The 24091-nt window shown below is 37.1% G+C and overlaps 1 protein-coding gene across 1 annotated transcript; it reads left to right on the forward strand.

Annotated features, from left to right (window-relative positions):
- Positions 1-1734: 1734 nt before the first annotated feature.
- klf5l (Kruppel like factor 5 like) lies at positions 1735-22254 on the forward strand. The gene is made up of 5 exons (XM_079846844.1): positions 1735-2053; positions 7643-8429; positions 8550-8609; positions 16890-17346; positions 21874-22254. The coding sequence occupies exons 1-4, from the start codon at positions 1883-1885 to the stop codon at positions 17066-17068; spliced, it is 1197 nt and encodes a 398-aa protein (XP_079702970.1). The 5' UTR covers positions 1735-1882; the 3' UTR covers positions 17069-17346; positions 21874-22254.
- The last annotated feature ends 1837 nt before the right edge of the window (positions 22255-24091 follow it).

The raw sequence follows: 24091 nt of genomic DNA on the forward strand, positions 1-24091 counted from the left end.
GTCTCAGGTCTCCCCAGAATGTGTCTGTGAAGTTTCAGCTCAAAATACCGCACAGATCATTTATTATGTTGTAAATGACCATTTTTGAGTGAAAGAAAAAGCATGCTGTTTTCATGCATGTATCTTTAAATGCAAATGAGCTGCTGCTCCCCACCCTGCTTTCCAGATTTGTGATGTCACTCTGCTAGAATCTGCAAACTGTTTGTTCTGAGACACTGATTATGATTTATTGGGATTAAAACAAGAGGTGTGGGTGAATTTTTACCATTATAGGGTGGTTATTTACACACACTGCCGACACACATTTATGTTCAAACATGTAAAAGTGAATTTTGCATTATAGGTCCCCTTTAAATTAGAACTGCATCCTGTCTATTTTACCGCAATTCAATTTCCATTCAAATTCAGGAGCCAGAGAAATACAAATCACTCACATTAAGTAGCCTACTCTATGTACCTTCTTCTCCAAATATAAGTTCACATCGTGCAAAGATCTCCAGAATGCTCTGGAATGTTTGAGGTGATGTAAGATTGATGAACGCCGAATACTTATCGTTCTGAACTGGGAGGTGTTGACTCCTAACAACCATCATTTTGCTGCAAATTATTATAATTAAAGTCTATCACAGCCTGTACTGTCACCAAGGTCGTTCCTTTCCTCACTTTGTATGCCCATAACATCCATGAACAAAGAACATTCAAATAAAACAAAGAGTCTTTCATTTTTAAGAAGCAGAGGTTTGTTGTAGCACTCGTGTGTTCTCTTAACAAGATTTTAAATCAAATTAAGCATTATTTGCCTTTTGCATTATAAAATGTACATAATGTGCACATTACACAAAGCATTTTTGGCATTCAGTAATCTTTCCATGATATAGCATTTATAAGGTAGCAACCCCATTTCAACCCATGAACAGGTGTTTTCACCTTGTCTGACCTTTCTCACAGTGGCAGTTCACTCTGAATTGGCCCTAAACAGTAACACCTGCAGTGGCCACATCTGTTTTTGACTGACCCTGTCTGTCCTCAGGCTCTTTGATAAAACAGGAGGAATGCAGATGATCCAGTTTCCACCCCTTCACTTTTTCTTATCCTTCGTCCACGTTGCTGTGTTAAGTCTAAGAAAATTAATGGAGCAATAGAATGGCTGCTCTAAATCTTTACATCAAGATAAATAATTAAAACTGGTTGGTTTGGTGCTTCCTGTGAGGTATCTGGTGGAAACAGATTCATGTTCAGATGTGTTTGAGTCCGAGATATGCTTCAGACAAAACAATAACAGCTTAACAAGTGAAGTGGGATTTACTGAGTTTCACTTGTAATAAATGGGCATGTTACAATATGATATGCACTAATAATGCCTTATGTAATGTCTGTGTGGGTTCCACACAACACAAGAGCTATGGAATTATGTTGTTATAATGATTGAGAGAGCCAGACATTGTAGACTGAGACTGTGGCATATAAAAAGCACAATAGTTTGGTTCATAAACTAAACAGGGTTCCACCTCAAATATCGTTTATATAGATAGATGTAATGAGGGGAAAAAACTGTTTACAATACGATAGCATCGGTGTCATTTTCTTGATGGTAAAGCCTCCATGTTATACACCTCTCAGGTGAGCCACGCCCTCTTGCACTGTGATTGGAGAAGGCGCTATTTCCTTCGCTCTGAATGGCTGAGACAGATGTCACTCATGTGCTACGTGTCCACAGTGTGATACTTTACAACAGGTAAGGCTACCTGAGGGACACAGGGAGGGTTTTTGGATACACCGCGCGTCTGGATGTAACGACCAGGACGTTTACAGTAACCCCGTATATGTGTATTCGTAATTAAGAATAAGTTTTTAATATAATATTCGTCATTTGCATATAGAAATGGCAAGTGTAGGACTGGCCGTAAGCGCCCCGAATACAGAAGAGAGAGCCGTTTTCACGCAGCTTAAACCCGTGCGGATGTGTGGCGCGGATGGCCCGGAGGACTCGTCCGTGTTTGAGGACGTCAAACCAGCGGTTAGAATCCCAACAAACGCTGTTGAAATGGCTCAGGTATGACAGGCGCTCTGTGGTGTCAATACTTTCAATATTTCAATATCTAAACATCCCAATAAAGATAGAGCAGATGCAGTGTGTAAGAGAAAGCACCTGATCAGTAATAGAAAATAATCTTTATGAAAGGCTTCCTGCAATGCAAGTATTTGTCTATTTAAAGAAAAAAAATTGTTGATAAAATATTGAATGTAGCTATTACAGGCATCTTTTTGAGGTTGTGTAACCTATGTTCTCGTTGCAGTGTGCATGTTACATCCTCACATAAGAGGCCACTAAATTACTGTTTATTTGTCTTGCATTGCTTTTACATTTATTAATTTAGCAGGATTTGTATGGAAAGTTGCTTACAAACAATACAAATATTATTATTATTATTAACATAGATAACAATTAATCTCATATTTTTAATCTTATTATATATATATATATATATATATATATATATATATATATATATATATATATATATATATATACACACACACTACAGTGTAGATGCACTTTAAATTGTTTATTTTACATAAAAACACATTTCTCTTTAATTTGCATCTAGGTTTTGCAATAAACATTGACGTCATATTCTCATAAATGGTGTAGCTTATACTTGACTGTGACTTGACTTGAATATAATATACTTGGTCATGAATATATTCTTCCAGATAAATGGGAGCTCAACCTGCTTTACAAGGGCACTATGACATTAATACTTAACTTGCTAGTAAATGCACAAGTTTGGCCCTTAACATAACATTCTTTATAAGAGTGAAATCTTAGTTTTGGAAAGCATATTGAAAAGCAAAATAAATGATCAAAATAGAAACATGTACCTTGATGTTTACTGGGGTACAAGAATACACAAATGCTCTGCAACTTATTTGAAGTTATGTATAAAATCATGGTGACAATTTAACACTGGGACAGTGATAGTGAGAAGTTTAATGTATTAGTTTCCCCACAGAGAAAATTCAGATTAATCCACAAGTTCATAGTTCATTTCAGATTTCTGTTTCTCTATAGTTTGCGCTTTGGCTTTGGTCATGGCCATCCGTATCTACTACACATTTCTGTGATGTTGTATTTTCTGTTTTGATGATCGTATTCGGAGTCCACAATGACACCTGAACATGGATGGGTCTGAATGGCATACCGAATGTGCTCTGTTGGATCGTATGGGATCCTAACTAGAACACCAGTGTTTATGACTGGTTTAACCAATGACTGATGACCTCATTGCACTCCTTCAGAAGCTGAAATGGCCACAGGGCAGCTTCACTGAAGGAAACCGCCTGGGCCTTCGCTTTGGCCTTGTTATCTTGTTGACGCCTGTATTGTGTTGGGGATGAGAAGCATATGCTGACCTCGTGTGCTTTCAAGAATTCAAGTAATTGTTGGAAAAAAGTACCTGCTATTAAAGGAGTCATAATTACCCATAATCATAGTCTAATTTTAATAAAATTGCTTAAATAATCCTCAAAATAATCCTTTTAAGTTAAGATTATCTTAATGACTGACTGATTTTTCACATCTAATCAAAAGATAAATCCATCTCTGAGTGTTACGGCTCTCTTGCTGTAATTTACTTTAATTTTCAGTATGGTTTCTTCACAGCGTTTAACAAATCCAGAAGTCACTAGTCATATCCACTGCTGTGATGAGCAGTCAAGATGGTTCCTTCACTATTCATTGGCCTGAAAAGCCAAAACAACTGTTATCTATTTCCCCCAAAGCCATAAAACATCATTTTCGTCTCAAAGGTTTTGTTTTCTCTTGCTTCTGCCCTCGAATGATTTGTGCTGTTATGGCTCTAGTAAACAGACAAGAAGCCTATCAGTTCTTTATTGGGATCTGTGGAAATATCCATCTTTTTGAATTCCTTTTGGGCCATAAAAGGCAATTATTTCAAAGGGAAAGACCTTTTGTGTTGTAATTCGGAAAAAGGTCTTTGGGCTAACCGGCTACTTGGACCCTGAAATAGGCTGGGAAACTTTGAGAAGGACACATACCAGGGTGCGTTTCCCAAAAGCAATCTTTGGCCAACTATGATCGCAATTTCCATTGAACTCTATTATGTTGGTAATGACGGAACTTGCGACCATAGTTGACTTTGGGCAATGCACCCCTGTCTGGGTTTCTGAGGCTTCTGAGCCTTTTTGTGTGTGTGTGTGTGTGTGTGTGTGTGTGTGTCTGCGCAGTAAAATGTTGTTTTGGGCCCCATTGACTTTCATTGTATGGACAAAGCTTTCTTCACTGTGTCTTTGTGTGTGTGTGTGTGTGTGTGTGTGTGTGTGTGTGTGTGTGTGTGTGTGTGTGTGTGTGTGTCATAAGTCATACAACTTTGGAAAAGCATGTGGGTGAGAGACCTGATAACACAATTTTTCTTCTTGCGTGAATCCCTTTAAGAGCGAATGGGATTTTTCAAGAAAGTGAGCCGTATTTTTAAAGAACGTTGATACTGAGCTGCATGAAAACCTCCATCTTATTTATCTCAAAGATTATTTTTATGCCTAACTTGGCTCCCAGTCGTTATCGGTCCCTAAAATACATAACTGAGCAGTTGTAAATGTTCTCCAATCATTAACTCAGTTCTTGGGCCAGGGTTCAGCTGCTGTTCCTTCTCCTCACACATACCCAGTGAACAGAACCGGGTCTCCAAGGCCAACGGAGTCCATGGCCAAGTGCACTTGCCTCTCTGCCAGTGCCACCACAACACAAGGCCCGTTTGTGCCCTGGACTAAGAGCAGGGGCAGTACGCTTGCCAGGTCTGGAGATAAAGCGAAAACTATTTTCCATTAATTACCTGGGTTTTAACTTTCCAAAGCTGTCCTGATGGGGATGAAGGTGGAATTGTTGCGGTTAACACTGAGAGTAGTACAATCGTCTGCAGTAAATGGCTCATCCGCAGCGACTTGAAAAGCTGCAGAAGCGTCAGCATTCATTGTACATTCCCAGAGAGTACATGACCTCACACGTTAGGGTATGAGTTACCTGAAAGGATGAAGATATTTGTACATGAAACCACATCAGTGGGTTGCCAAGGAAATGCATTTTGACAATACATGCCTTATTGTTGACATAGCTGCCACTTCAGACAGCTGGACATTGCAGTGCTTTTGAAATGTTTATTGTCTACTATAATAACTGCAGTGAGGACAACAATAAAGGCAGTTGTGTATTTAATGTGGGGTCCAAATGTCTGTGATCACATTAATAGAATTAAAAAGAAAACTATAAGTAGTTTAGCATAATCTTGTATTGTTAACAAAACTACTTTGTTAAATATATATATATATATATATAGTCAAACCAAAAATTATTCAGACGCCAAATTTAATTTTTAATATTTTTTTTACTAGTGGGTGCAGGACACTATAGGTAATTTCATACAGTGGATTACCAGTAAAATTTATCAAAATTTGGGACCAGACACTTTGACCTGACCATGTTTTGCTTAAGTGTTTTTTCTTTAATTGGTAATGCAACCTTTTTACACCACAGACTGATTAAAATTAAGCATTTCTTGGTAATTGGTTGACCTAAATTGGTATTATCTAATAGTGTACTTAAATTTAACAGCTGACAGCTATTCAACCTAATTCATTTGTGAGACAGTCTAACAGAAGGATGGACAAAACCAGTGAAATATCAACTGATTTGATAACTCTGTGTTCTTGTCAAAATTAATTACCATTTTCTAAATTATAGAGAATAAACTGAGAAATGTTGAAGGTGTCACTCTCTCTCTCTCTCTCTCTCTCTCTCTCTCTCTCTCTCTCTCTCTCTCTCTCTATATATATATATATATATATATATATATTCTTAATCAAAATTATATTGATAAGATAAAACGTCATGATAACGAGAAAAAAAATATCTTGATGGTTACACGCACCACATCGAAGTTTAGAGTTTACTAGTTTTTGAAAACCATATGAATGCAACATGACTACAAAGAGTAGTAACGTTTCAAAGAACTTGAAGCTTGAGTGCTGCTGTCCTTAAAGCAAAAAGATGACATAAATAATCATTCTGAAATGTATTCATTTTTTCGTATATAAAATAATACAAATTGTTATGAAATATGAAAAATAGAAGCATTCCTCATTAGTGGTCTTTATTTTGGTTACACGCTGCAGACACTATGGACTGTATAAACCTGGAACGTTTTGTTCAAGACAAGTATTTACGTTTTTCAGGTTTTTGCATGTGCTAACCATTTCATCATCGCTCATTTGACTTGTCAGTTGACTGGTTTGGTAAATCTGGTTCTTTATTATCGCAAAAATGCCCTCATTTATCAGTCTCGGGGGTTTACAGCAACGTTGCACCTGAATGGCTCTCCAGGGTGCACTCGTTTTTTAGAGTTCTATTTTTATACATTGTTTGTGCCCATATCTCCTCTTGCTATCACATGTCACTGTTTTGGTTTTGCTTTGTGTTCTATAGTCCTTCATGGCCGCCACACCTATGAGGTTTCTGTTTACTCTGTGCTGCATTAGAGCACTATGCAGAGAGCTCTTGGCTTTGTGCGCGCGGTTAAAGCAGGGAATGATCTCCCACTGCTTGTGCCAGGCACTGTGATCACAAATCAACTTCATCTAGTGTGAAAGACAATACATAGTATATTCTTGCCAAATCTCTTCACTCAAAACAATCTTTTTGAACAGCTGCGGTGAAGTGAAATGAGTAAAATGGCAGAACAGATATCTCAGTTTGATGCTAGATAATCCAATTACCAAGACACACACAAAAGATATCTACCTGGACTGCATGCAGACAAACAAATAAAAATTACATTCAATAAACTTAATTAAATTAAGTAAAATATTTCCAATTAAATTTATCCTTTTCATAAATCCGTTTCAATTTCAGTTCTGGTCTTGTTATACAATTTAAAATAATTCAGTTATACCTACTATATACCATGAAAATGAAGTAAATTTGATTTTCTTTGGTCTTTTTTTTTTCCAAAATAGAGAAAGTCATTGGCTATTTTCTGGTATTGAACAATTCATAAATACATTACTGTATTTTAATTTAAGTGCTAAATTAAATAAACTACATTTAAAAAAAAAAGATCAATTTCCTGTCATTTGTCAGTCTGGATTTCTGTACATCTGGCTATGCCAATGATTTATATTAAAACAGATTTATATTAAAATGGACTTCCATTTTACACATTTTGTTTGATTGCACTCAACAAAATAAAATTTTTAAAAAATATTCAGTTGAAGCGTAAAAAGGTTATTTCTATAAAAAAATTATATTTATTATTACTATATAATATTATCACTATTATTATGTGCAAATCTTTTGATGTAACAGAGTTTTATTGGCATACTCTTAAAAATAAAGGTTCCAAAAGGGGGTTTTCGGGTTCCCCAAAGAACCTTTCAGTTAGCAGTTCTCAAAATAACCTTTTTTTTTTCTTAGTGTGAAGAACATTTTTAATAATCTAAAGAACCTTTTGTGCAATGGAAAGATTCCATGAATGTTAAAAGTTCTTCATGGAACCACCGATGCCAATAAAGTAGCCTAGCTTTATTTATGATATTGTACTGTATCATAATCATCTTCTGTTCATTTCAGACACGGATGGAGATGGATAAATATTTGCCCCAGAGCGGCCCGGTGCTTACCCAAAACATGATGGATAAGAAGTACCGTCGGGAAAGTGCCTCAGTGGTGGATGAGTATTTTGCAGATGAGAAGCCTGCCCCTTACAGTCTCAACATTAACGTTATCCTGCCCAATACCACACATCTTCGCACTGGCCTTTACCGCCCAAATAAACCTCCGGTGCATCAGATCAAAACTGAGCCTGGCGTGGACGAACCTTGCGGCATTCAGGCGCTCCCCGAATTCACCTCCGTCTTCAGTGTGCCCCAGACGGTCAACAGCCTCTTCATCAAACCCGACATGTCTGTCGCAGACGAGCTCCACATCGGCCCTCAGCAGCCGTCAGTCTACCAGATGCCCGTCAGCAGCAGCGACCTCACCACAATGACTTTCTCCCAGAGTCAATCCATGAACGGGATCGGTTCGTCCGGCAGGACCATGCTCAACCTGAACACTGTGGCCTTGACAGCGCAATCTGGTGAATTTGTAATGCCCGAGCCGTTCTTCACTTCACCCCAGCCACACAGTTTGCCTCCATCACCTCCCAACTCCCAGCCCGGCAGTCCGGAGAACCAGGCAGATCTCATTACCTCCCCTCCCCCACCGTACCAGGGTAGAATGGGAATGAAGGTTGGACAGATGACCCCTCACTCCATGCTAATGGCCCACGGTCAGGGCATCCTCACAGGGCCCAGATACAACCGACGGAACAACCCTGAGCTGGAGAAGAGAAGAATTCACCATTGTGACTTCCCAGGTTAGTGTGCCTTTCCAGTAAATAGTTTGGATTACATGATGTGCCATGCCTTCCTGAAGATGAGCAGAGATTATCAGGGACTTTTGTGAACTAACATTTGGGCAATTTTCTCTGTACCAGGATGCACTAAAGTTTACACAAAGAGCTCTCACTTGAAAGCACACCAAAGGACTCATACAGGTAAGAAACCAAACACAGACACACAAAAAATGAAAATGATGCAATTATTTATTCACCCACATGTCGTTTCAATGGCATATGATTTTCTTTTAACTCCGTGGAACACAGAGAAAGGAGATATTGAAGAACGTTTCCATCCAATTACAGTTTATGGAGACTGAGGATTTTCAAGCTTCATAAACGGTGCAAAAGCAATTTAAAAGTATCCCACAAGTCTTCTGAAGTCATACAATTGCTTTGTGTGAGGAACAAACAAAATGTAAGTCGTAATCTTGACATCCGCCCTTGTCAATTTTCCTCAGTCGGAGTCAATCCAATCTAAGATTCCAAAAGTTTTGTTTATGAATCTTAAGCATTTCAATCCCATTCACATATTACATGTGCATTACTTGTATTCTGAACAAAACGTCAGTCAAAAAGTGTCCAGTCAGTGCGCTCAGAACCTGAGCTACTGCAAGCATAATTGTCATTTTTGCCTTGATGACAAATGTAAAAAGAAAGCTGACATATGTCAGAAGAACAAGCTAATATGTAGTAAATATATTCAGTCCCCTCCACTGACAAGTTCATTAACATACAGACATAAACATGCAAGCATACTCATCATGGCAATGATGTTTTTGAATCTAATTGAGAAAAAAGTTGGATTTAAAGGTGCAGTAAGCGATTTCTGAGACATGCTGTTGAAAGTGGATCAGCCCGAGTACCACAACAAACTTGTAGCCAGTCAGCAGAAGGGGGCGTGTCCACTCATGATGGGGGGAGGAGAGAGAGTGAGCCAATCAGCAGGAGGCGGCGTGTCCACTCATGAGACAGATTGAGCAAGAGGGTGATTTGAAGAAAGACTGTTGAAAGAGAGATGGCTGAGAGACATTACAAAAGAGAAAAGCAGAGGAATATCACTAGGAAAAGAAGAGTTCTGATCATGCAAGAGCTATAGGCCCCGTGTTAATAATAGAAAAGCTTCCCAGCGCTGGAGAGACATCAGTGGGAAGGCCTGAAAACGGACGCCGAGGTTGTGTTGTTTCTGCTCCATATGTGAGTAGCATTGGTTTTGAGTGTGTGCGACTTGTGTACTCTGTTAATTTATTGTTATTTCTTGTCATTCGTTCATCATCTTCGCTTCATTTTTCGCAAAGCTTTATTTTGCTTTGCTTTTGCTATGATAAAGAGACATAAACTTGCATTGTGAGTTTTATGCATTTTGGGGGCAGAGCAATGAAGGGAGGGGGAGTGTTTGGATTGACTGTTCAACAATGCTTCTTAGAAATTGCTTACTGCACCTTTAAGCATTTAAATGCTTATATGTTCCCTATTGATCCGATTTTTTTAGGTCTACACTATCTCTTTCAATCGAATCAAGGATCAAGCTCAATCGGATCAATTGAGGAGCTTACATGAAGGCTTTTCAGTCCAGTTGATGTTGATCCATCAATCTGATAATAAACAGATTATTTGGATCCATGTAAACTTAGCCGCTGATGCAGTTGCATCAGTTAAAAGCTCGCTGGAAGGGAAGATTACCAGTGAATAGTGCCTTACATTTGGTCTGTTTCTCACACAAAGCAGTCATATTGCCTTCAGAAGACTTGGAATATTACTATCACTAGTGATTCATAGTTCTTTTGAATAACCTTTTTGATACTTTTATTAGTTGTAATTGCATGTTAAAGAACGGCAGATCCATTATTCAGGTTTGGAATAACATGAGGGCGGTTAACTATTCCTCTAAAGTTAGAAGCAGTTGTTACTACTTGACCAGATGCAATGTACCATCAATACAAAAGCTACAAATACAGCAACAGCTTGCAGAGAAGATGACAGCCTAAGGACAAGCAATGTAGAAAGACAGAGAACAGGGTGGAGGGAGAGATTAATCGACTCTCTTTTCATGCTTTTATACACATTGTGTCTGCATGCCTGTACAAGCCCTGCATGCTTTCCCGAGGGGGGAATCGGCAAGTGGTGGAGGAAAAACCTGTTCCTCCTGCTTTTTCTGTCTGTGTTCGGGGGGGAAGGAGTGAGTCGCCGGGAGAAAAGAACTTGGCAGTTTCAGTGTGTTCAACTCTGTAAGATGAAACCCACTGCAATCCCAGCACACTTTAGAATTAAACCGAAATCTTCCCTCCCAACACCTATGGGTGCAATTTTTTTAACACAATGTTAAGCTGATAAAAGCACCTTTTCCGCCTAGTTACCTCTTTTTTTTTTTTCTAATCATTTCGGGGTGGTCACAGTGAATGCAGAGGGATTCCCTGTAGCCTGAGGTATCATTATTGTTGTACTCTGTACTCTGACTCACTGGTGCCCTAGAGGTTTCTTCCTAACTCTGTTTAAGCTTATACGAATGTTCCCATGTGGTACGTTAGGAAATCGAATAGGTGTTGGCGCAGTGCAACAAGTACTAGCATGGATGAAACCAAAGCACTTAGCCATTTGAGATTGTGCCTTACTACGTATTTTAGTACAGTTAAGGGTCAGTCCTTGGCATGATTCAAATGAGTGCCTAAAACTACCTTAATGGTAAAAACATGGCTTTGTGTGGTTTATTGCATTATTTTGGCGAACAAAATCATTGAATATGTCGCATCTCACTGCTTTTCTTCTCAGACCATGAACAACAATTCAATATTTAAAGGTGTGTTTTGAGATTTTTAATTTCTAAATGTATTAATAGTTTTATTTTTTTCAATAGGCCTAATTAATTCCACGAAATTTACCACGAAATTGTAAAATAGCCTTGAGTGGCTTTTTGTATTATAATAAAAGACACCAGTGTTTAATATATAGTTAATGTATTCTAATAATTTGGCCTGTAAAAAAAAAAAAAAAGAGATTTAAAAAATATCAAATAATTATTGATTAATAATCACAATGCACATAAAGAAAAGTATTCGTACATGTAAACATTTGCTGAGAAAAGCCCCTAAATAAAGGTAATTTAAGAGAAAAAAGCACACAAAAAAAGCACAAAAAAATAAATAAATTATAGGGTTCTTTTTTTAAAACAATTAATTCCACTAAACCAACACATTAATTTCACAGTCCACATAATAAAAATATAAATAAATTATCTGGCAGAAGAAAAGTTTAATTCAAATAGCCTGTAGTCTGTAAACGGTTGCCCAGCAGCACACGAGTTGGAGTTTTATAGAATGTAAAGTAATATAAAACAGCTTTTGGAGTCATAACTATGTATCTATTTAATAGAATTTTCACATTTATTTTTAAATGGAGTATTGCATTAACCTTTTATGAACCTTTTAAAAGCATCAGTCACCGGACATTTAATTTTCGAACTACCGTGATACAACAACCAACATAATAAAATATTGCTAGATTCACTTTTTTGAAGAAATGTCGTCTGGGTTATTTAACCCTCTGTCCATCAGCATGGTATGTTTCTGTTGTTCACGTCAGGTCATCATTCCTCAGGTGGACATGGTTTGGAGTTATATTTCAAGAGATGTTGGGGGTTGGGAAAGATCCCGCCGCACTGAAAGCTGTCAAACAACAGTTAAAAGCTCTAGAACATTCTGTGCTGACAGATGAAAGTGAAAACAGGTCTATAACACGGGTAATTTTAATGTCTTCAGGAATGATGTGTTCTTTTCACAAGATCAAATAAACTATGTCAGGATGTTCTAGATGTGCTCTGACTAAGCAATTAAATACAAGCCTGCAAAACTTGTTGTTAGCTTTGTAACCTAAGTAGTAATTTAAGCAGTTAGCTTGGGTTATGCTAACGGCTCTTAAAAAAAAACAAAAAAAACTTTGCCAGTATGGTGGAGCATATCTAAACATGCTTCAAAGGAATTGTACAGAATATATTCTTGCAGCCTTATCCTGTTTATAATGTGCTAGCCTAACAGCTTTCTCACAATGCAAAACTTTCACAGGGGCAGTTTACACGAAACCGTTTTTAACTAAAATCCTTGTGTTTTGGCCATTCATTTACACGACAACAGCGTTTTGGGGCCTGAAAACACGACTTTTGAAAACATGTTTCGAAGTACACGTTTTTGGAAATGATACAGTGTAAACAAAAGCGCAAATCTGTGAAAACTGAACCAGAGAATGTCTAATAAGGGGATTACTTCCACTCTCAGTAAACTTCCGGCTTCTGAACTGGTTGCAGTTCCACTCTGGTTCCATATGAGGGCGCTCACAGGACGAGTGCAGAATGAATGGAGGTCTATGGAGCTATACCTCTCAAAATCCACTTTTCTCAGGATATAATTTTTTGTCTAGTAATTTGAATGTTGTATTCGAAAGGAGATGCAAAGAAATTACACATAGCTGGGTGTTAGATTTTTTAGAGTCACTTATTTGCTTTAAAAAGCCTTTTAAAATGTCAATGACATCATACACATCGTACGACCAGAGATACTGCTTTACGGCAATCCTTCAGTCACTTTGGTGCTTTCGCGCTCTGCACTTTCTTTTCTCTCAAGGCATCGACAACACAGCTGACACAGGTAAATACACGTGCTAGAAGAGTTTTTGTTTTGTTGTTTTAAAAGACCACGCCGAAAATACACACACACACACACACACACACACACACACACATGGCTCTGATGCCATCAAGTGGTATCTCTGGTCGTAATCAGTCCTTCACTGACCAATCAGCGTTCATTAACAGAATGCTAGCGTGTTATGGGCAACAACAACTCAACCTGTAAGAAATCGAAAGGACACGTTCATTCAACTTTCGACCTATAACCCATGTTGAACTTGCAAAACCTACAATCAAATCTGAGATTTCTCAACGGCAATCGGGTGAAAGAGACAAATTTAGCCGTCTAGCTCCATAGACTCCCATTCATTTTGCACTCATGGGCGATCGCCCCCAGTGGAACTCTGGTGGAACTACAACCAAAATTCGGTACAATAGGACTTAATAGGGAGTGGCCAGGCTCTCCGTAGACGGGCTCTGACTGAACTCATGCGCATGCGTATTACGTGTTCAGTCTATATGCACATAGTGTTTCTTTACAAAGTGACGTCGCCAACTATTGGCCGGGTAGAATAATACAGCGTTTTTAGTCATTTTCACGAATCCGTATAAACAGGGATTGTTCTGGCGACGTTGTACGCAAAAAGCACAAAGGGAAAACTTTCCTGTTTTCAGTACATCCTTCTGAAGTAAATGTACCCTAATTACTTTGAGGGTAATTGGTGCGTTTGTGAAAGCCTTATCTTAGTAATGGAACTTGTTGCCCACCTTCCTCAAACAGAAGCCATGCTGATAAACACCTTACAATGGTGATTTTATGGCTATCCCTATGAGTTGTGGAGGTTATAAGTGATAATGGTAGTGTTGTAATACTCTTTAAGTGAATCCGAATTAATGCTAAAATTAGCATTTTTTATGTCGATTTACGTGGTTAACCATATTCAACCTCCACATTTTTATGTCTTTATAACGGCTGTGTGTGCGCAGTAAAATGCTTTAGCGATAACAAATTAGCCGTTGCACAACCTCCAGCTAACCAAATAATATCTCTGTTGTTTGAGCTTGTTGGCCCTTAAACACAGATTCCACAAGCTGAAGTGTTTGATGGGGGCATTACCTTGTTCAAGACCCTGAGCTATTGGAGTCTTTTGTCAGAAGGGCATTTGTTCATCTCCTTTTGAATTCTGGTTTCATGTTTAGAAAAAGAGGAGGGATGAGCGCTAAGCTTAAAGAGCTTTCAGCACCATTCAAACAGCCAGTCAAAGAGATGAATTTGTGCTCTCTTCAGCTATTTCCCATATCTGAGAGCTGTGTAGTTTTACTGTGGTAAAGTTAGTAGCTGAACTGAAACATGATATTTCAGAAAACTTATTGTTTGATGTTATGTGGTTAAACAACTCTTATAGAAAGCTAGTGTTTATTGGACTATAATAAGGTTCCAAAGAGACAAAGAAAGGTCATTTTTTTAAAAAGATTCATCTTTTATTCAGAAAGGATGCTTTAAAATGATCAAAAGTGACAGTAAAGGCATTTATAATGTTACTAAAGATTTCAATTTAAAATAAAGTCCTTGAGAACCTTGAAAGGAGGTTTTTATGTTTCCACAAAAATATTAAGCAAAACATATTGTTAAATAATAATAAATTCTAATAAAGCATATTAGAATGATTTCTGAAGGATCATGTGAGACTGAAGAAGACTGGAGTAATGATGCAGATTTTTTTCTTTGCCATCATATGAATAAATTACATTTTTAAATATATTCAAATATATATATATATATATATATATATATATATATATATATATATATATATATATATACATATATAAATTAAATTGTAATAATATTTCACAATATTAATGTTTTACTGTATTTTTGATCAAATAAATACAGCCGTGGTGAGCATAAGAAACTTTCAAAAACATTTTTAAAAAATCTTGCCAACCCCAAATATTTGAATTGTATGGATTTTTTTTTCTTTTTTTTCTTTTTTTTTTAATTAAAATCATGGCCAGTTAGAAGTATTTATGGATAATAATAAAAAAATACACATTTTTGTAAGGTGTGGTTAAAAAAAGTTTTGGACCTTGCTCACAGTAATTCAGGTAATGCACAACAACATACCTGTGCTAATTTTTTTTTTTTTTTTTCTATAATGAAACACTAACCTATTATACATGAAAAGCGACCAGAACCTGCTTACATCTGTCAGTCAAACTCCAGTTGTCATGAAATAGCAGTTAACCAAAAGAAAGGGTGGGACTTTCGTTTGACAGCTGCTAATGGAACGCATATAGGATTTGAATTATAACATAAAAATACATACAGTAATAAACAAACTCTTTCTTTCACTTCCCCCTTTTTCTCTGCATCATGCACAAACATACAGACACACATTATTAGTCTATTCATAACATAAAGTGATTTAGTGTGATTTTTGTGTTGGTAGTATCAAAAATGTGTTGAATGAGCATTATCTTTTCACACTGAACGTGGCTTTTCAGGATTCAGTGCTGTGGCAAACCTCACAATGTCAGATGTTATCAGTGTGTGTTAAGCGTCATGGAAATGACTTCCGTGTTTACACATGGGAGTTCTATTACTCTCCAAACCTCAAGCACATGCATGTCTAATTCCTCTATAACTGCCATTTAAAAATGTCACAGTACACATTGTAACATGTTCAAGCTGGACTTTGTATGAGCCTGGACTTCGAAACGTTGCCTTGAAATAACATAAATGACGGTCATTTGTCTTCTTTTTGCTAATTTTGAAGCAAAATATATATATAATATAATATATAATATTTTCTTAAAAGTTTAGTCGTTTTTGTAACATTTTGTATGTTTTTTTAAAGCTAAATCAACAATGATTAAAATTATTCTGTGGTGAAGTAAATACTACAGGAAAAAACTAATGTAATTTCTACATGAAAAAATAAATTCTGTATTAGTACTCAATTCAAGCTTGTAGAAATTAAAGCGTACATAACAACAACATAAAATTGCTGTAAATGTATATAAGCAACGAGTACATCATGAATCCATTTTCCAAACTGTGTTTTTGTCTTATCCTGAATCACTACGGTACACCAATAATATTAACCGAGCCACGGATTAACCGAGTCATAGACATAAACAAAGAGAAGTAGCTCCGGCTACAATGTTTTTCTGCAAGCATGCAGTTCTGCTCATTAACCGCTAGAGCGCCAAAAGTTACGGACTGCAGCTTTAACTTTTCTGATACTGGTGTTCCCATCATGCACTGGGGCATAATTAGTAAGGTTGATTTTTCGCTGTTTTACAGCTGTATTTACACTGTTTTACCAATGCTTTTGTTGTTAGGTTTAGTAACTTGCCATTTTGTGACATATGAAGTTAATTTTCTACTCAAAAAGACATTGAATTATAGCGTCATTGTGTATTGTGTAACAAGTATTGAGGTCTCTGTCTTCAGGTGCCACGTTACTTCTGTTATGTAGATATGGTATCTACACAATATCTTTTGTATTATTTACATAGATGTTTCTAAGCATACACTTCAAAGCGTGGTTTAATTCAGTGTTAATTTTTACTTAAACAACATAGAAAAACAACAAAGTAAGCTTCAACTAAGTAGAAATTACTCAACAAACTTTTTTTGGCCAAGTTCAATTTTCTTTGTTAATTTTACTTAACTTAGTTAAGTAGAGTTTACTTAATTCCATATGTGAAATTGACTTAAATCTGTGTGCAAAAACTTGCGAAAGAAAAGTAAATTTTACTCTTTTTTTTCAGTGAATGTGATTTAACTCTGTTTTCTTTTCTTTTTTGTGTAGGTGAGAAGCCATACCGATGCAGTTGGGAAGGATGTGACTGGCGTTTCGCCCGCTCGGATGAACTGACGCGGCATTACCGCAAACACACCGGCGCGAAACCCTTCAAATGCATCGCCTGCAGTCGCTGCTTCTCTCGTTCAGACCACCTGGCACTGCACATGAAGCGCCACCAAAACTAACGGATTCACATCAACTTTCATAACAGTTTTATTGTTCTAAATATTTCACAATCATTCACGTATACGAAGATCAAACTAATGAAAGCTCTCCACACATTTTGTCATGAAGAGGACTGGACATCACAGCAAAGAGCTCCAACAGGATGTATACTAATGTACATATGTTTTGTATGTGTTTATGTTTGTAGATTAATGTGAAAAGATGTTATGAATTTTATACTTGACCTCCATCCACTTTGTCTGATTAAATTTGGAAATGTTCCTTGGGAACGTATAGTGTCTTCACTGTAAAAAATGATTGATGCGAAAAGTTGTACAAATGAGGAAATACATGTTGGCTCAACATAATAGTTGTGTCAAAAAAGAAAAAATATGTTTGGTCAATGATTGCATGATTTCCATGACTGTACTACAAAATGTTCATCAAGAGAAAATAAATAATTGTGTTCACAGAACTTTTAACGTTGCACAAAAAATATTATGTTGGCCGAGCAAGAGGGAACAGCGTCAATCGTCTGAGCATGCGCAAAGAAGCGCGACGAAACTTTTTTCACAGACGCCATTTTCTTTGACTCACGATGCAAGGCATACGAGGAGGGAAAACGCAGATATTTAGTGTTTTATCGCATTTATATATGCATTTTATAACATTATATTGTTTTATTACAATATGTATGTGCTGTAAATGGCTAAATCGTTCTCAGAAAGGCATTTTCGTTGACGCGCGATGCGGAGCAGACCAGGGTGAGGTTGCTTTTAAACAGAGAAACGACGAAAGTAAGTGTTTTATCTAATTTACAATATGTATTTTATAACATATTGATTTATAGAGAAATTTAAATGCTCTGTGTGCTTAAACGAGCTGAAACCTTTCTCAAAGGCGACATCTTTGACTCAATACGGAGCTGACGACGAGAAGGTTTGCTTGTAACGTTAACAGGGAAAACACCGAAAATAAGTGTTTTTAACCTAATTTACAACATGTATTTCATGCCATTATATTGTTTTATAACGATATTTATGTGATGTGTGCGCCTAAACCTTTCTCACAGACTAACGTTAGGCCCTGCATCTTCTTTGACTCGTGACGCAGTGCAGACACGGAGTTTGCTTTTAACGGTGAAAACACAGAGTAAGTGTTTTAACTCATTTACAATATGTATTTTATAATGTTATTTTGTTTTATGACAATATTTGTGATGTGCAAATATCATAATGTATTTATCCTCAAACCATATTTTACTTTCGTTTGCCAGCACACCTAACTTAACTTAACTGAAACCTAACGTTAACTGAAAAACAAATTTTCTTAGAATGTGTAAGTAATTCTTTAAGATTAAATGTTTATGAAAATGTATTTATCAGATTCAATTTTGGTTGATGTTTGGATATGCTTTCATGTTTAAATGTATTTGCTATTTGTGTTTGCTAGGAGCATTTCCATGCTGCACCAAGTGGTTGGCTAACCAGGCTTGGTCTTCAAAGGCTGTGCAGACTAGAACCTGGTGAGGGTCAGATTTTACAGATAACATTTGAGATAATCATGTGCATAAACATTTAAAAAAAGCTTTGTTGCTATTTGGTATAACTAGATTTTTTTTGTGTTTCATAAGTCATTTTGAATTTGTCCAGTCAAATTACTTTACAAAAGTTACTTTTCCTTAAATAAAATTAGTTTTCAAACCAATTGTTTTCATGATTTGACAGGTAGATGTTGTCTTGCTTTTTTAATTTTAGACTCAACTGATTGGGAAATCTCTGCCCATCACCTGCCTCCAACATCACAAAGCTACAAGAAGGGAACAAAGATTCTTCCGTCAGCTGACTATTTAGTGAGATTTCTTAAGGTGCGTGTCTAAATTTATTCCTAAAGGGTTAGTTCACCTACAAATGGAAATTATGTCATTACTTACCCTCATCTCGTTCCAAACATGTAAGACTTTCTTTCATCTTTACAACACAAATGAGGATATTTTTAATGAAATCTGAGAGCTTCCTGTCCCTCCATTGACAGTCTACGCAAATACCACGTTCAAGCCCCATAAAGGTGTAAAGGTACATCATTAAAGTACTCCATGCGACTCCAGTGGTTTAATATACATTTTATTAAACTACGCGAGTGCTGTGTTTGCAGCAACAAAACATTTACCACTTAATTTAGAAAATATAAATTTCCAACATGCGTTCATGAGAACATTACGAGTTGTGCATGTTGTTGATGCGAAAGCAGATGTTGTTAAGTGAGCGTGCATCGAAGATTAATAATTTGTAAATAAAGTTAAGTTTTTGTTGTTGTTTTTTCGTGCAAACAAAGCACTCTTGTTGCTTCATAAATTTTTTTTTAGGTTAAACCACTTGAGTCACATGATTACTTATGATTTCCTTTATACCTTTCTGTGGCTTTGGAAGTGATAGTTGAATAGGCTGTCGATGAAGGAACAGAAATTTTAAAATATCATCATTAAGTGTTCCAAAGATGAGCTCTTACTGGTTTGGAACAACATAAGGGTGAACAATTAATGACAGAATTTATATTTTTGGATGAATTAAGTCTTTAATTTACTTGGAAATCAGTAAATTCAAGTCTTAATCTAACCAAAATAGTTTATTGTTTGAGTCACGAAAGTCTAAGATGATTGAACTTTTTCCACCATAAACTTGCTGTATTTATAAAACACAAATATTAATTGTAAATGGTTTGGGGCCGTATTCACAAAGCATTTTATCTTACCACTAGGAGTACTCCTAAATCGCACTAAAAGATTTTAGCTAGGAGTTTTCTCTTAAAAGTTATTCACAACGCCTTTCAGACCTACTCTTAGTAAAGAAAAATGACAACTCCTAAACTAAGAGTGAGTCTTCGTTGCTATGGATGACGTCATTACTCATGCACGAGCTTGACTGAAGTGACCACCTTGATTGGCTGATGATTGTAACGCGGGAATGATTCCAAACACCTCCCCTACGATGATGAGTGACAGGTGACAGGTCTGAGAATGCGTGCGCTACACAAGCAGTGCGAAGGACGGAAGATGATGAATAACTGAATAAATAGCCTAAATGAATAAAGAGTAAGGCAAAACAAATAACCTATTAGCCTAATGAAACATATGGATTGATGCAATATCTTTGCAACATTATTGAATTAATCTGTCACTATATGCCTCTGCCTACGTTTGCAAAGAGAAGAACGTTTTAATTTGATTCACAATGATACGTTACAATTAGTTTACATGCAATAAGTAGCCTAGTTTTGGTTGTTGTTGGTGGCGTTATTGCATTCCTAGTTATGCCTACAATGCAGAATTGTTCCTCGCGATTGGAAGCTCCTGTAGCGCCGCATACGCATTTCAAAACATCGCAACGTGAAATGCCACAAAAAGCGGTTTGTGAATAGGTCTTAGTGAGTTAGGAGTCCTCTCGACTTCTTTTAAGCTGTCCCAGACTTAGGTGCTACTTTTAGGGCTAAAATGCTTCGTGAATTACTCTTAGTGAAAAAAATTAGGAGTCCTAAAGTTAGGAGTGACACGCCCATTATTTTTAGGAGTTGCTCCTAAATTCGCCAGTTAGGAGCTACTTTTAGCCTTAAAATTCTTTGTGAATACGGCCCCTGGTTTTGTGTTGTCTACTCTAGGGAACCAGCACTACAGGATTTTTCGAGAAAGTTGGATCTGCACAGCCTTTCCTTCTCTGTGAAACAACTATGCACTGAACTTTACTGTTAGCAATTGGACACAACTGATCCACTCGTATCCTGCAACTGTTTTTCATCTGTTGAATGTTGTTGCTGTACTGTTGCAAAGTCGAAGGTATTTTTTCAACTTCACTGACACAGGACTTACATTCACTGACATGTACAGGACTTGAAGTATTACAGAGATACAGACCATTTGATGAGCAGCTTTCACATAATTCTGATGGCAGAAATGTCTATATTTTGCCTTCATTTATTTTAAAAGTTAACCTATGATGTAAAGGGACTTGTTTGTTAATAAAAACTAGTTTGTTAAAACAACTGTTTGCATTTTGCCTTTATTTTTAACTTTACAATGAACAGAATTCTACTATGATCCCAGACTAAGGTTACATTTTAACTTTCTGGATTGTTTTGATGTGCATTCATTGTTATCAATAGGTTAAATGCTTTGCTTTTATTTCTGAAAAGATTCCTTTTGTCAAAAAGCACATCTCATAAATACAAACTCAATTTGAGTCAAATTTAACACTCCTGAAATGTATATATGACTCCCTCCATTTTGGAGTTAAAATAACACTTTTGAAAGTGTGAAATATGCACATTACTAACGGAATACATTTTAACACTGTAAGTGTAAGTTACTGAGTTTCATTTTGTAAAGCAGATATTTGTTTTTCCAGTACAGCTATTGACTAAGAGTGATATGCCATGCTATTTTATTAGCATGACAGACAAGTTCATATGGATTTAAATAAATACATAAAATGTACTTTATCAGAGCATAGTGTGTAATTTATTTGAAATAACGAAAAATAGATTTTTTGACCAACATTAATGAAAAATAGACTTTTTGGCCAACATGAAATATTTAATTAATACAACATTTTATTTCAATTTGAGTCTGCTTGTTGGCCCAACAAGCTATGTTTAGTCAACAGAAAATATTTAATTGACACAACATTCTATTTCAAGCTCAGTCTACATGCAGGGGTAGTCAGCACAACACAAAGAAGTTGGTTTCTGCAACTTAAATTGGGCCAACTAAAAATTTTAGGTGCAACGGGTCACTAGAAATTTTTATGTTGGAGAGGCATATTTTTTTTTACAGTGTTCCTAATAACTTGAAATGTAAAGTTTGATCTATTAATTCCAAGGTGATAGTTAATTGTTCATTTTAGACAATGCTAGTCTATACTATTTATATGGAATTTCCCACTCACAAAAAGTTGTTTGCTTTTGGGTAAGATGCTGCGATAAAAAAGAAATGTTTGCTGTTCTCACAGTTGTGTATCCATGGATACAAATCTTTATGAGATTGTAAAAAAGTAGCGCTCAGATCAGTCAACTGTTTGACATTTCGGCTCTTTGTATGACTGTGATGAATGTGAAAAATGAGCTCACAAGAGCCCCATTTGACCATGTGTGCCAAATTTGTATTTCACACAACAGTTGATTGTTTTATAAAGGTAAGAAACTTTAAAGAAAATAAGTGAAGAGAGTGCGATATGTGGAAAGTTTTGAAACTTCACAACAATCCCTTTCTTTTCCCAAGAACAAATTTGTATTTGTTGTGGACATCGTAGCATTTGCTTTTGTAATGGGCTCCAAGACGGGTCTTAAAAGTTCTCTAGTTCCCTTTGTACATGTCCTACTCTTATGAAGGGAACTCTGATGGATCAAAAGGTACTGTACATATACTGTTGTTAAAGTTTAACTACATGTAAATACTTTTCTCTTTGAAGCTGATTGTTTTTATTATGAACAAATGGGATTTTGCTACGTTTGTCTTGAATGTGGGATAATTGAGTGTGTAGGTCTTGCATACTAAGTGATCAGTTTAACATTTTGTATGTAGTAGTTTGAATACAGAATTTTGAAAATAAAAGAATAATCACATTTCATAGCTAGTGTCTTTTCAAAGTGTTCTGTATGTTAACATGCTTCCTTGACATTTGATGAGTGGAATGACATTTGAATAGTTCTTAGTTAATACTTAGCTATGGAGACAGACGTTTCCATGTTATATTTATGAGGGGCAATAATTCTTGGAACTATAAGAAGATGGACTTTTACTTACTCTCTAAGAAATGCTGGGTTAAAAATAACCATTGCTAGGTAATTCTGACCCAGCTTGTTGGGTTTTATACATTTAACTCATAGTGCTGGGTCAAACAACCGGATTTTGCATCTATGCATATCATATTGTGGAAATCTGCTTTTAAATTAATTTTTATTTTTTTAAACTGATTGCAAAATTGGTGTGATGTTCAATTCAGCTCCCGAGATTGAACAACATTCAATTGAACATAAATTCCGCTTGTATTTAGAAACTAGAACGCAGTGTTAGAATGTGACCACAGTCTTCATAAACATTCAAACGAATATAAACTGTTCACGTGCAAGAAGACGCAAAAGAAACGTCTCGATTACGTATGGTAACCCTCTGTTCACTGAGTAGGCGAATTCGTGACGACGAATGGGGTTTCACTTAGAAAGCCTCTCACCTTTGAGAATACAAAACGAGCCAATGGCAAGAAAATGCCATGGGTCTGCGGAATTTGCATAGCGTAACTCCGCCCCACCTCGTGGGTATATAAGGAATTATGCTGGCAACGTGCAGTTATGTTTTCTCGCTGAGGAGCCGAGATTGAACTCCGGCGTTTCAGCGGTACAGCAGAAGTGGCAGGGAGACGTGACGTCAGAGGCTTACAGTGGAAATACACATGTGGGGGTCGCCCAGAGGGGGAACCATGCACATGGAGGCACCTAGCCAACGCGAAAGCTGCCGGTGGCATAATGTGTTGGGTGTCTCCCAGCCTGCAGCTCTGCAGATGTCTGTTAGTGAGGCGCCATGCGCTAGAGCCCAAGAGGAAGCCACACTCCGAGTGGAGTGAGTCTTCACACCAAGGGGGCACGGTCAACCTTGCTGCTGGTATGCCAAAGCAATGGTGTCCACTATCCAGTGAGACAACCTTTGCTTGGAGAGAGCCTTTCCCTTCAGCGTCCCACCATAACAGACAAAGAGCTAGTATGAGGTCCTGAAACACTGCGTTCTGTCTACGTAAGCACGGAGGGCGCGTACTGGACAGAGCAGTGCCAAGGCTGGGTCTGCCTCCTCCAAGGGCAGCGCTTGCAGGTTCACCACCTGGTCTCGAAAGGGAGTGGTGGGAACCTTGGGCACGTATCCAGGCCGGGGTCTCAGGATCACGTGAGAGTAGGCCGGCCCGAATTCCAGGCATGCTTAGTCAACCGAAAATGCCTGCAGGTCCCCTACCCTCTTGATGGAGGCCAATGCAACCAGGAGCGCTGTCTTCATTGACAGGAAC

This window comes from Squalius cephalus, assembly GCF_949319135.1.
Source record: "Squalius cephalus genome assembly, chromosome: 17".
Lineage (NCBI taxonomy): Eukaryota > Metazoa > Chordata > Actinopteri > Cypriniformes > Leuciscidae > Squalius > Squalius cephalus.